The sequence below is a fragment of the Sus scrofa genome, chromosome 16, assembly GCF_000003025.6.
Source record: "Sus scrofa isolate TJ Tabasco breed Duroc chromosome 16, Sscrofa11.1, whole genome shotgun sequence".
Classification (NCBI taxonomy): Eukaryota; Metazoa; Chordata; class Mammalia; order Artiodactyla; family Suidae; genus Sus; species Sus scrofa.
This window is the reverse complement of record NC_010458.4, coordinates 48,632,880-48,646,050: the sequence shown is the minus strand read 5'-3', so window position 1 is coordinate 48,646,050 and position 13,171 is coordinate 48,632,880. Positions and strand designations below refer to the sequence as shown.

Below are 13,171 nucleotides of genomic sequence, written 5' to 3'. Positions count from 1 at the left end.
GCATGCGTGCACAGCCTTTCCCTTTCGACCCAGAGATCTGATTGAGCAGCTTCTGTTCAATAATCAATTTCTAGGAATGAGAAAAAAGTGGGATCAATTTAAACATAGATATGCCTCTGCCAGCTGCTCTGGACAAAGGTAGTTTGTTTGCCTCCACCTAAGGAAGGTGAAAGGGCGTATTATTGATTTGGTAATAATAAACATCTTTCAGACTCTAAGAGTGAGGGATGTCATCTCAGAGCTGGACTTTAAACTTAGATCTGAAGTGGAGTTCCCGCCGTGGCGCAGTGGAAATGAATCCGACTAGGAACCATGAGGTTGCCGGTTCGATCCCTGGCCTCGCTCAGTGGGTCAAGGATCCGGCATTGCCGTGAGCTGTGGTGTAGGTCGCAGAAGCAGCTCGGGTCCTGAGCTGCTGTGGCTGTGGTGTAGGCGGGCAGCTACAGCTCCAATTAAACCCCTAGCCTGGGAACATCCATATGCCGAGGGATCGGTCCTAGAAAAGACAAATAAATAAATAAACAAACAAACAAACTTAGATCTGAAGTTCCCCATTGTCAGGAGGAGCCTGAGTGTCGGGCCTGGAAATGCTGAACTGGCAAACACACTTTCTTATTTTTTAACCTGTCCGCTCTGTTTTCCCAGCAAAATGGATGCTTGCTAAATATTTTCTGTTGAACAAAGTGGGAAAGTTACAATGTACCTTGGGTTGCAGTAAAAGACAGTTTTAGTTGGTTAGTCCTGCCCATGCCCCAACCTGAGGGGCTTGTGTCAAAGGCAGCATAAGATGCTCCGCCCGGGTGACAGATTTGGGGAAAAAAATGAGCAGCTCCAAGCCGGCTTTGTCCCCTTTCTACAGAATATGACCCAAGGGAAGCTGGGGAGGAAAGTCAGTTTGGGGGCTTATTTCATTAACTTGGCCTATTCAGAGCTTCTCCCTTGAAATAATAACTTCTGCAGGGAGAAAACAGGACTGAAAGCAAACCTCAAGTTTCTCCTAAGTTCCAGTAAAGCAGCCTCCATTCTGAGTCAGTGAGTGAAAGAGTAAAACACAGGAAGCCAAACTCCGTCACCAAAGAGCCTAAAAAAGGGGACCTAAAATCTTTTTTTTTTTTTTTTTAAAGAGAGAAGCATTAACAAAATGATGGGGAAGACACAAAATAGAAGAACAGAGAAAGAAGAAAGAGGAAGTAGAATTCAGGAGGAGAAAAAATCATGACATTGGTTTATTGAAAACTGAACAGAAGGCAAAATTGCACCCAGCCACCTCCAGCCCAGCAGGCTTGTCAAAACCAACTCAGACACAGGGGGACTCTTACCTATTTGTCTCTGGATCTTCAGAATGGAGTCAGGAGAGGTGGCATTTGGAGGCAGCGGAGCTGTGCTGGTTACCTTCGTTTCCCCCTCTGCATCTACAGAGGTGTTTTGCACATAAAAGGATTTCAACAGAGTGAAATGATCACTAACTTTTAAGTTATATCTACTCTTGCAAAGTGAAATGTGGAGTTCAGATGTCTGGGGGGATAAAAAGGTGTTAAAAAAAGACCCAAATGGTCCACATGAATAAAAGATGATACATTTGGGCCAGACCCGTGGTCCACGGACTTTGGCATTTTGACTCTGAGACAACAAAGGTGGGGGACCGGCAGGTGCATGGGAGCCCAGACCTGCCACCATCCCAGCTGTGTCCTGGTTGTCAGCTCTCAGCAGTGTCAGGAGTGAGCCTCATGCTGCTGCCCCTTTACTTGAGTCGGGTCACAGTAAGGTCGCCTCCCCCCCAGGCGGTGCAGTAGGGCACTGCCTTCACATGGGCCTCCCCGCACTCCGACCTCCGAGTGGGTTAGTCAGCTGACACAGAGAGATTTTGAGATTTTGTAGAGAGATATTTTGTTCTGCCCACTCGGCTCCACACTCCCAGAGGAGTTTGACCAAATGGCCATCAGCCAGGTGTTCTGCGATTTTCTTCACTTTATAAGGGAGATGAATCGTAGACTATATGTGGCGAATAGCATCTACTATAGGACGTCCCCCCAAGCTTTTTTTGGAACTGCTGGGCCTAAGCCATACCAACTCTGTGGGCCCCGTTTAGAGTAATGAACAGCTGGTTTCTTTCACCCCCATCAGTTGTCAGCTATACAGTCACACAGAATCTCCAGGTCCTTTTGGTGGTTCCCAAGAGGTTACCTATTCAACACTTCTGAGCAAGGGTTCTGCTCTTCCTCTGCTCCTGGGCCCTGGTCTCTGGCAGGGATGTCTTTCACCACAATCCCAAGCCCAATCCCATTATAATAATTAGTACCTGTGAAGTCTCAGTTTACATTAAAGGGTTGTGATAATGTAAACTTGACCTTTGACCTATTCCTAGAAATGGGCAATGACAAATACCAAATACCAGAATCCCCCTCACTTAAATGGAGAAAGTTCCAAAACTTAGGACCTTCCTGATGGTGGCAGGAAGAGGTAGTCAGGTTGCTGTCATTTGATTGATTTGACTAGGGTAGAAAGACAATGGAAATAATTGTGCCTAATTCCTTTTCACTTCTCTCACACACCCATGTGATTTCAGTAAAAAAGACAAATAGTTCCTTGTTTTTCTTCTTAATTTAGGAGACTCTTTTCCAAGTGAGACAAGGACCAGCTGTTTACCTTTCAGGAAAAGCCGGATGATAGCTTTCTCATCAATCATCTAGTTGATGCAACGCACACACTTGCACTGGTGTATTATCTGCAGAAGCTCATCCTCACGGTTTTCTCTCTTCTAAAAACATCCTTTCAACAGTGGATAATTTTTTAAAGGTTTTTGTGTTTTTGTTTTTTCCCTTTTTGGCTGCCCCAGAGCACATGGAGTTCCCAGCCAGGGATCAGATCTGAGCTTCAGCTGAGGGGCGACTCCAGATCCTTGACCCACTGTGCAGAGCAGGGGATGGAACCTGTGTCCCAGCTGCTCCAGAGACCCCACCAACCCCATTGTGCCATACTGGAAACTCCAATACTGGGTAGTTCTTAATCTGAGTGAAGGCAATATTCTGTATCTTCTCTAAAGTCTGCTGATAGCTACCTTGGCTGTCTAGCCTGCAATGTGGGCTTCGGTTCTCTCTGCATTCCAGAAACGGAAGATGCATCCGAACACTTGCACCTTTTAAAAATGGTGGCTCTTGGCGCCCTCTGCTGGCAACTCTTAAGTTCTTCAGCAGAGAGCAAAGCTTGAAGCTGGCCAGAGAGCCCTGAAAAAAATACCTATAAATTTGTGGTTGTGGGTGTGTGTGTGTGTGTGTGTGTGTGTGTGTGTGTGTGTAGAAATACTCATATATAAGTATGTATATGTATGTAAGCATGTACATTTTAACCTTTTTTGCTCAGAAACCCCTTTGAGGTTTGGCCGAATTAACAGCATAAAACCACGTCTCCTGAAAAGGATACGCATGCGCACGTGCGAACCCACGCACCCAGGTGCCCCGAGCACACGCGCACCACACACACAGCCGCTGTTAACTCCAGAGAGAGTTACAAACATGAGCTCTGGCGTCAGACTGCTGTTCTCACGCACTCCCCAGCATTATATCCATGGGCAGGTAATAACTTCTCTGAGCTGCAGTTTCGTCATCTGCCGAACTGGGGAACAGTCGCACATGGAGTTTTCCTGAGGATTAAATGAGATACTCTATACAAGTGCTTTGCATACGATCTGACCAGCGGTAAGTCTTATGTATTAGCTGTTTTTCCTTTATTTTATGAACTTTAGCTTATAAAGCCCTTTCATAGTTGTTGAATTCCCTGTCCCTGGAGCAGCGATGTGTCACAGAAACGATTCCGCTAATCTAAATTGGGAGTGACATTTCCCCCACCTTCTATGGTGTTATATGGGGGACAAACCCCCTGGTCCAGAAGCCTCGTGTTGAGTTGGTTGCCTAGTTTCTCGTGGCTTCTCAGTGAGCAGCATTCGTGCTGAATTATCTTTGGACGTGCCTGTGGCCATCCTGCCGCCGGCTATAACCAGAACATACTCCTTTGACTACCTGATGTTAATCCAGTAATTTCCAGCCGTGAACCTGAAGGTCACCCTTAATCCTCTTGAACCCTAGTGGCTACATGATGTGTCCCCCTAGGGTGCAGTAGGATACACCAGGAGGTTCTGCTGCCTGGTTGCCAGGCATGTGACTTGCATTCGTGAATTCAAAATCAAATCCAGCTGTGGATAGCAGCCCCTGATGGTGGGGAGGGGGGGTTGCTTCTTCCTTCTTGGTGATATCACTTGTAATTTGACACATGATCTTGCTGCCTGGGACTGAGGGAGGTTTGAGGGATTAGGTGATGCAGTGATGCTGGGCTCTTCTGGGTGAGCAGCTTGGCCTGACTTGGGGCGGGAGAGAGAGCGCTCAGGAAGGCGAGGGATGTAAGCATCATTAACCAGGCCATGCATGTCCCAGGCAGGCCTGCAGGTGAAACCCCAGGTTGCCCTGATGCCTTCTAGGCTGACTCTGGTTCCTTGCACATTTTCCTCTCTGAGCCTAATGAAATGAGGCCTTCTCCTATCCCAGCACACCAGCCTTGCAGGGTTTCAGCTGCAGGGCAGCGATAGCAGCCAAGCGTGGTGTTCTTTTTCCCTCTGAGTCTTCTTCCCTCAACCCTGCCTTTGATCATGGTGGCCGAGGTGCCTGGGAGGCCTTTGGAGGCCACAGGCCTCAGAAGGATCCCCTGCGCAAGGCAGGCAACTAGGGGTGGGGTGGGTTCGAGGTTCTGCAGGGGTTTGACCCTCTTTCGTTCGCACCTTGGAAGTTTCAGCTGGAACCCTTGTGCCCTTCCCCACTCCCCCTGCCCCCCAGTCGCTTCTGTCTCAGATTAGCTGAGTGCTTGGCCTTACGGGGGGGTGGGGTGGGGAATCCATGGCGTCAGAACTGGAAGATAGAGGGGCTCAGGCCCATATGTTAATGCCCCCTTCTTATCAGCCCGGGCTTCCCCTTCACTGCTTCTGGGCTCTGTCAGATCTAAAACGGAGGTAGAAAAAGCAACTGGTTGTGACAAAGTTGTGAGGTCCTTAAGCATATCATGGTAGACAGTCCACAGTAACTAAAATCTGCCATTCATTCATTCTTTCAAAGAATACTAATGGCCCATGATGTGTACGGTGTTATGCTGCAAAGGTACTTTGGGGTCATAGAAGACAAAGGTCGAACACTTCATCCTTCAGGAGACCCTGGACACACTAAAAAGTTCGGTAACAACACAAGGCAACGTACTTTATGGTCAAAATGAAGGACATAGACGATTGGTGCTGTGAAAGACCCAGAAAGGGTCCACTTCTTTGTGTGTGTGTGTGCGTGTGTTTGCACATGTGCATGCACATGCCACTTACTGTCTCTGCCACAGGGTGATGTGAGTTACCCCCTGGACTTATCTGTCCCACTTGGGATCATGAGGTCATTTGTACGGTCATCCATGTACTGGAGCATCTGTTCCTCCTGCAGAATGCAAGTCCATGAGAACAGAGGGTATTTTTTAATCCCCTTCCTTTTAACTCCATGTTAAGAATAAAAAATATTTCAATCAGAATGTCATCAACATTACTCGGTTTTTGTTCAGATATTTCTGAGGTAATGTCATTTAAGCCAGCCTCATTGCTTGATCCATTTTTTGTATGCAATACAGTCAAATAATTTCCTTTCAACATTTTTTTAATTTTTGCTTCTCTGAACTATTTCCACTGGGATCAACTCAAAATGATTGGGTTCACTACACATTTTTTATGCATAATGCATATCCAATTTTATTAATTTAGCTACTACCATTGTGGTTTTTTAAATAGCTATTTTATCTACTAAGTTTAATTTTCCCAAGTCAAATTTGTAGATAGAAATGTTATAACATAAATTTGAATCTTGGGTTAGTTTTGTTAAGCACTGTGCTATTTTGCCACCTGTTGCCTAATTTATGTGGATATGCATATAATTTGAAAACACTGAATAAATCTCTTTTTCATTGATCTTAAATCATAATGCCCTGAGACTCCTGATTCATTGAATCCAGGGCAGGGCTTGGGGTTGAGGTGAGTCAGCATCCGAGTGAGGGGCCTGGTGAGTAGGGGCAAGTGGCAAAGGCACAGAGTTCAGCCTGGGAACTGGCGTGGCCTCAGCAGACATCTGCTCAGGAGTCCAAGGACAAAGCCATGCTCCCCTGCTTGTCCCTCTTCACAGCAGAGACCCCCTCCTGTGGTCCCAGAGACTGGACCTGAAGCCTGAGCCTCCCATGCACATGAAGGAACACAAGCCTCCTCCAACAGCAGTGGTTAAAGCAGTCCTCAGACTAGCAACAGCAGCACCTGAGAATGTATTAGAAATGCACATTCTTGGGCCCTCCTCCGGGGCTACGGTTCTGAAGCTCTGGAGGCGGCCCAGCAATCTGGGAGTGAACAGGCTCCGCAGGTGACTCACATGCTTGCTAAAGTCTGACAACCACTGACTTAGCCTCAGCTGTCCTCCTGGCTAGGAAAAGACACAAGAGGAATATATCGGAAAGATCAAACATTTACCTTAAAAAGTGTCAAACTTAAAAATAGTCTTCCAGCAAGATCAAGTCTCCCATGAATTCCTCTACTGGCTTCTCAATATAGCCAGAGAATGAATAAGAAATTTTTGTTCATCTTGCCTACGTGAATTGTAGCAGGGAAAGCTTTACTGCCCCATTATAATTTCCCAGTAAGAGTCCTTAGGAATTAGTTCACATTTGCATTAATTTCTTGGGTCATCATCACCAAAAGTGGCCCAGAATGGGTCTTATTTCACTACCGAGTGTTCTCGAGTAGGATTTTGATCGCTCTGTAATGAGTACTGGCTACAGAAGCAAAGAGCAAATGACTAGACCAAAAGGTTCCTAGTTCCGCATGGCAGGCTCAGAGTGTTCTGCTTTGGAAAAGCCATCTTGTCAATCTTGTCCCCGTGGCATTCAGGGCCTCTCACGTCGCCTCGTCTGTTGTACGTGCGCCCTGTGGATTTGGTGGATGAAGGAATGGAGAACCCACCTGGGTTCTACAGCTCGAGGATGCCTTGTAGAAGAGAGAACACATGAGTTGGGGAGAAAAAGGTGGCTAGAGTAAGAGTGAAGGCATTTTAGGTGGGAGGAGAAAAGGTCACATGATGGGCAGAGCCAAAGCTTGGAAGCAGGTCTAAATGTGAAGTGTCGCGGCCGAGCGCGTGGCATTGGCGAGAAGACGCGATTCATGGGGGGATGGTGACAACAGCCGACATGATTATATGACAAGCGAGGTGGTAGTTCAGTGAGTGCTCATCCTCTCCTGCACTCCCTGCTGCGCCGGGTACAGAGCAGACAGTGGAGAGCAAGGTAGATGGGCTCCTCCGTGGACTGAAAAATGCAAACAGGCAGCGGTGGGAGTATGACAGGTGTGAAACAACGGAAGGATGTCTAAATTATGACCCAAAAGACGATCAGGAGGGAAGAAGGGTGGTGGAGTGGGATGGGGCCGCATGGGCAGACCCCAGGGCCAGATTCGGAAGGGCCTTCTCAGGCATGTTAGCGTCTGAGCTTTGCCCAGAGGGATGTGAGGAGCCCTCGGAGGTTTTCAACAGAAGAGAGGCCACATGTGTTTTGGAAGCCTCCCTCTGGCTGCGGTAGAGAGAAGAGCTGAAAGACAGATGACTGATGATGGTGGCTTTAATTAGGGAGGTAGCGATGGGAAAGGACTAGTTTAAAGAGCTTACTGAAAAAGACTGTGGTGGTTTAAAACATGCCCAGGAGTTTCCTGGTGGCTCAGAAGGTTAAGGACCTGGTGCTGTCACTCCTGTTGCTTGGGTCCCTGCTGTGGCACAGGTGAGATCCCTGGCCCTGGAACTTGTGCAGGTGGTGGGTGCAGCCTGAATGAATGAATCATGAATGAATGAATGGTAGAAACATGCCCATAAATTCTGACATTCCCATCACTGAATGTGGGACGTATGCTTCCTCCTGTAGCTTGAGTGGAAGTGATGCTGTGACTTCCGAGACTGGGTCGTAAAAGGTGACAGAGTTTCTGCCTGTCCTCTGAGGACACTCACTCCCCAGTAGCAGGCACTGTGCCCTCAGGGAGCCACGTGTGGATGCTCAGCCCCAGCCCCAGCTGAGGTCCTAGCATCAATTGCCAGAAACATTAAGTGAAGAAGCGTTCAAGGTGACTGCCTGGCTGAGCCCAGTCAATTCGAATAAAATGATTGGTCTTGTTTTAAGCCACTAAATTCTGGAGTGTTTCTGACACAGCAGTAGATAACTAGTCCGCCAGCCCATATCACCTAATTAAGGAGATATCTTTTCGTCTCTTTCTCATACTGTGCTGTACTCACCATGATTTTCGGCTTCTGTAGCAACAGACATTTACAGTAAGTGAAAAACAACCTACAAAGGCTCATAACAGACTTGGGGAATAAGAGGTTCTGTCCATCAGACATTCTCATTAATGGAATTAAGCACACACTTGAGGCAAGTTACTGAAGAGTATGCAGGTGCTTTAGGCAAATTATCAATTGCAAAGAAACCCTATTTTTTCAAAGAAACTACCAAGTTTTGAAGAATAGAATGGTTGCCGTATCTGAGATACTTTCTTTGATTTTTTTTTCCCCAGCCTTCAGAATTGTCTGTTATTTTAGGGTAAACATTATGCACATTTGTTACCTCTGTACTAAGCTGCCCCTCAGTGAGACTTGTGGGAACAGGTTGAAGGACCATTTTGCAGTCAGCAAAGAACCACAGCCGCCAGCTGCTCAGAACAGCGGGGCTTGGGAAGGTCATGGCTGCTATTTATTGCACACAAAATTCTTTTTTTTTTTTTTTTTTTGGCTAATGAATAGTCGTTAGCTAACAACCAAGGCCACATTCACCCAGGGCATAATAGCCATTTGAATGCCCTCTGTGAATGCTGGGGAAGATAAAAGATAAGTTGGGGGACAGGAAGCATGCCCTATTATTCCCTAAGACTTTGAAGGTAGAGACATTGAAATGCTTTTTTTTTTCTTTTGCAAAACACCAGACAAGATGCGATTAAGCTTCTATGAAGGCAGAGAATTTTCTTGGAATGACGCTTATGCTTCACAGAGCAGAGGCTAAAGAAATTCTTCTGCTATTCCCGAACAGGAGGAAGAACTCATTTGTTTAAGTAATTCTTCAGCTAGGTGCAAACACTCTGAATGCTACCCACAGTGCTAATAGCTAATGTCTGTACAGCACTTACTTCAAGCCAGGCAGCTTCACGTGTACCTCACTGCATCTGCACAGCAAGTCCATGAAGCGGTATTCCTATTACCCCATTTAACAAATGAGGAGATGGGGGGGAGCCCATGGCCACGCAGGGTTGTGGGAGCCCTCGGTGCCCCATCTCTGAAGAGATTCTGCTCTTTCTCCTCTGAGGAGCCCCAGGGAGGCGCAGTGGGAGGGTGTGAGACTAGGAATGTGGAGGTTAACCTCAGCCAGGCCTCAAACTGGTCAGGCCACATTGGGCAAAAGTCATTTCCTCGACCTGAGTAGGAGACTTTGAAGATTCCTTCTGCTCTAGAATTCCTGGTTCTAGGAACAGTTCTCGTCTCAGTGTAACAATAAAGTTAGAGCCAGCCTTGGGTTTTGAGGCGTGCTGAATAAGGGGTCGTAGCACCCCAGAAAGCCGGCTGGGAGGCTTTCCCATCACGGGGGCCCTCAGAAACAAAGGGGTGGCGGCACAGGGGCCAGCTTTCAAACTGTCAAGAGACAGATCAGTCTGAGGAAGCTCTGACCTGCTGTCCTGACACATTTATTTTTACCAAAAAATAAAACATCCCAAGAGAGAAAAGAGAAAATGATTAACAAATGAATTGGATCAAATATTTATGACCCGCATGGAAAACTGAGCCATACTGACAGCATTACTGGCATTTATTTTGAAAAGCACATGGCATGCCCATGACCCAAGTGGTATCCATTTAAATTTTCAGCTTATTTATTAGCTCTGAGAATTAAACCCTGGTTTTGTTTGTTCTGCGGCGAAAACAAAAAGTTTTTTCTCAGGAACCTTTTAATTTCTGTTATTTTTGAGAAAACCTGACCCTATTGAACCTTGAGTGAAAATTTCAAAGTAATACACAGATTCACATGAGCAATGTGTTTATTTTACAGATGGAAACATGAGGGCCATAATTTAGTGTCACAGATAAGTGAGGACAGAAGCAGTGAGAAAATCCTGGGCTACTTCCCAGCACAGAATAGGGTTTCCGACCTCCTGAACTCAGCAAGGGAATAATCTGGAAGTAACTATTCCCCTGGATGTTGGCTGGAGCTGGCGACTTCCGGTGAAATTCCTTCCTGCCAGCGAGTGCTTCCTGGGTTCTGCTCTGGTACAGAAGCTGGGCTGAACACGGTGACCGTGACCGTGTCCCTCCGAGGATCCGCGGCAGTCTGTGCAGGGAAGCCTCCTTTCCGCGGGGGGCCAAGCTTTCTGCTGTGCTTGCTTCACAACGGCACACCTTGAACTTCTCAAGTCAGCCTGCCAGCAGTCAGTGAATGTGGAGATTGAAGGAGGAGACCAGGGGTTAGGAGAGGATGCACCGGAGTGGGATGCCTGACTTCTTAGGAAGCCAGTAATTCACTAGAGGCAGGCCCCTCCAACTCAGGCCCACGGCTGGTTTGAACCCAGGGTTATTCGGCCCACAGGGACTGGCTGAGTGGCTGGAAGGTCCGACGGCTGACTGTCCTCTTGTTGAGCAGCCCCATGTGGGATTTCACGTCCCTGGGCGTGTGGCAGAGCAGAGCATCCAAACTGTAAGTCGTGACCTGGCCATTTACGTGCAGTTTCCCATAGAGCTCGTCAAATTTGGCCAGAAGAGCAGGCACGTGCTTCACCTTTTCCCTCACTTTGACCAGCTGGAAAATCACAAGAGCACGTCATTATATCTCTGCAAGACTCCTTCCTTGTTCTTTTCATCCTCCAAGAAGCAGAGACAGAAATGCTTAAAAGGAGTTCTCTTGTGGCTCAGCAGGTTAAGGATCCAGCATCGTCACTGCTGTGGCACTGGTAACTGCTATGGCACAGGTTTGATCCCTGGCCTGGGAGCTTCCACATGCCCCCGGCATGGCCAAAAAATAAAAACAGACAAATGCATGTAGAGTGCATACCTAAAATGGTGAAAAGAGGGTACTGGGGCACAGAGGTATGGTGGGCTATAAGGGAGTCCACAAGCTACATACAACATTCAGGATTAGTTCTTGAAAAATCATACCTAGTATTTTATTTGATTTTTTTGTCTTTTTCTAGGGCCACAACCACGGCACATGGAGGTTCCCAGGCTAGGGGTTGAACTGGAGCTGAAGCCACCAGCCTATGCCAGAGCCACAGCAACACCAGGTCTGAGCCACGTCTACAACCTACACCACAGCTCATGGCAACGCCGGATCCTTGACCCACTGAGTGAGGCCAGGGATCGAACCCGCAACCTCATGGTTCCTAGTCAGACTCCTTAACCACTGAGCCACAACGGGACTCCCATACCTAGTATTTTATAAAAATGGGGGTTCAAGTGGCACATACTATGTAGCAAAACATACAGGGGGGAAAGGAGGTCAGAGAGCAGTAGAAAAAATTGTGTCCAGGTTTTTTTTTGTTTCGTTTTTTGCTTTTTAGGGCCACACCTGTGGCACATGGGAGTTCCCAGGCTGGGGGTCGAATCGGAGCTGTAGCCGCCAGCCTACGCCACAGCCACAGCCACTTGGGATCCAAGCTGTGTTTGTGACCTACATCACTGCTCAAGGCAACAATGAATCCTTAATCCACTGAGTGGGGCCAGGGATTACACCCAAATCCTCGTGGATCCTAGTTGGTTTCCTTACCGCTGAGCACAATGGGAACTCCAGTTGTGTCCAGTTTAGTGGTCAGAGCAGGAGGCAGAGCCAGATGATGTAGGGCTTTTTTGGAATTTATTTCATTTTTGAATTTATGCTAAAAGCCATCAGATGGTCCACATTGGGGCATGATCTGATTTAGATTTAAAAAGCCAGGTAGGGAAGTGGAGGATTCCAGAATGTAGAGACTAACGAGAGGCCCGTATCCTAGGCCAGATGAGAACAGGTGATGGTTTAGATGGGAAGTGTATAGAAGAGACAGGGAAGTAGAGGGAAAGAAAGTGTATTTTGGAGATTAAACTGAAAGGACTTTTTGCTAAGGGAACAGGAAGAATCAAAGACATCTTCCCAGTTGGGGCTTTAGCAGCCTGGAGATGGGGGATGTCACTCCCTGAGATGGGAGGGGGAGGAGCAGACTTGGGAGGGAAAATCAGAAGCGCTGTTTCGGACAAGGCAGGTGACTATGACACACCGACGTGGATATTTCCAGAGGCTGTTGGATACACAAGTAGGAGGCATGGAGGCCAGGTCTAGACCAGGAGTATAAATATCAGCATCACAAGTATATGAATGGCATTTTATTCTACAAAAAGGGGTCAGCTCAAAATCAGAATGCAAAAGCACTTTCTGAACAAAACCAACATTTTACTTAGTTCAGACCTTATTAAGGAGACAACCTGACAGCATTTCTCGATGACACTGAGGTGATCTAGGTCTCTGGTGAATCTCTTTGAATCCTAATTTACCACACTCCTGTCTGCTCTCTACACACTTTCAAACAAGGGCTCCCCACTGAACCTTTGCATAAAGTTTAAACACTTGTCATGTTCTTACAAAGGAAAGCCTGTTTAGGCCTCAAGTTCAAGGTGGGGTGACTCCGTGTGCAGCAGTGCACGGCTTCCAGTAGAAGCAAAGCAGGGGAGCCGAGCTGCAGGTGACCCTGCCCTCATGGCAAATACTACCCATCTCTTAACTCACTGCAGAAATACTACGTGGTATTGGTCCATTCTGCAATTTAAGCAGAGAAGAGGCGGTACCACGTTGTAAACTGAAGTTTTACAGAAGTCAATAAGGAAGCAGCTCCTGTTTGAATGCTTTCCCTGGGGGGGCTGCAGAAAGTTGCCAGTTCTTTTCAACATTCCTCTGGGGGGCGGAAATGGCACCATCTCTCCGCGCATAGGATATTTTTAATAACTGGTGGCATAAACACCAAACAGAGCATTTGTAAAATACAGAGCTCTACAATATTAGACTCCATGTGCAATCTCGCTGACATATTGAGCACTAGATCAAGAGCTGCTGGAGTTTTATGGATCAATTCATGTCT

At 47.1% G+C, this 13,171-nt stretch overlaps 2 protein-coding genes across 3 annotated transcripts in view; one reads left to right on the top strand and one right to left on the bottom strand.

Annotated features, from left to right (window-relative positions):
* MRPS27 (mitochondrial ribosomal protein S27) overlaps nucleotides 3,480–13,171 on the top strand; it is a 133,508-nt gene continuing 123,816 nt past the window's right edge. Inside the window, exon 1 of the mRNA XM_021076728.1 lies at nucleotides 3,480–3,695. The gene's annotated coding sequence lies outside the window, so the exon portion shown is untranslated. The remainder of the gene's footprint in view (nucleotides 3,696–13,171) is intronic.
* PTCD2 (pentatricopeptide repeat domain 2) overlaps nucleotides 10,097–13,171 on the bottom strand; it is a 30,941-nt gene continuing 27,866 nt past the window's right edge. For both annotated transcript variants that reach the window (XM_021076726.1, XM_021076727.1), the window contains one exon: nucleotides 10,097–10,869. In XM_021076726.1, the coding sequence (XP_020932385.1) occupies nucleotides 10,645–10,869 (225 nt within the window). In that variant the 3' untranslated portion in view covers nucleotides 10,097–10,644. The remainder of the gene's footprint in view (nucleotides 10,870–13,171) is intronic.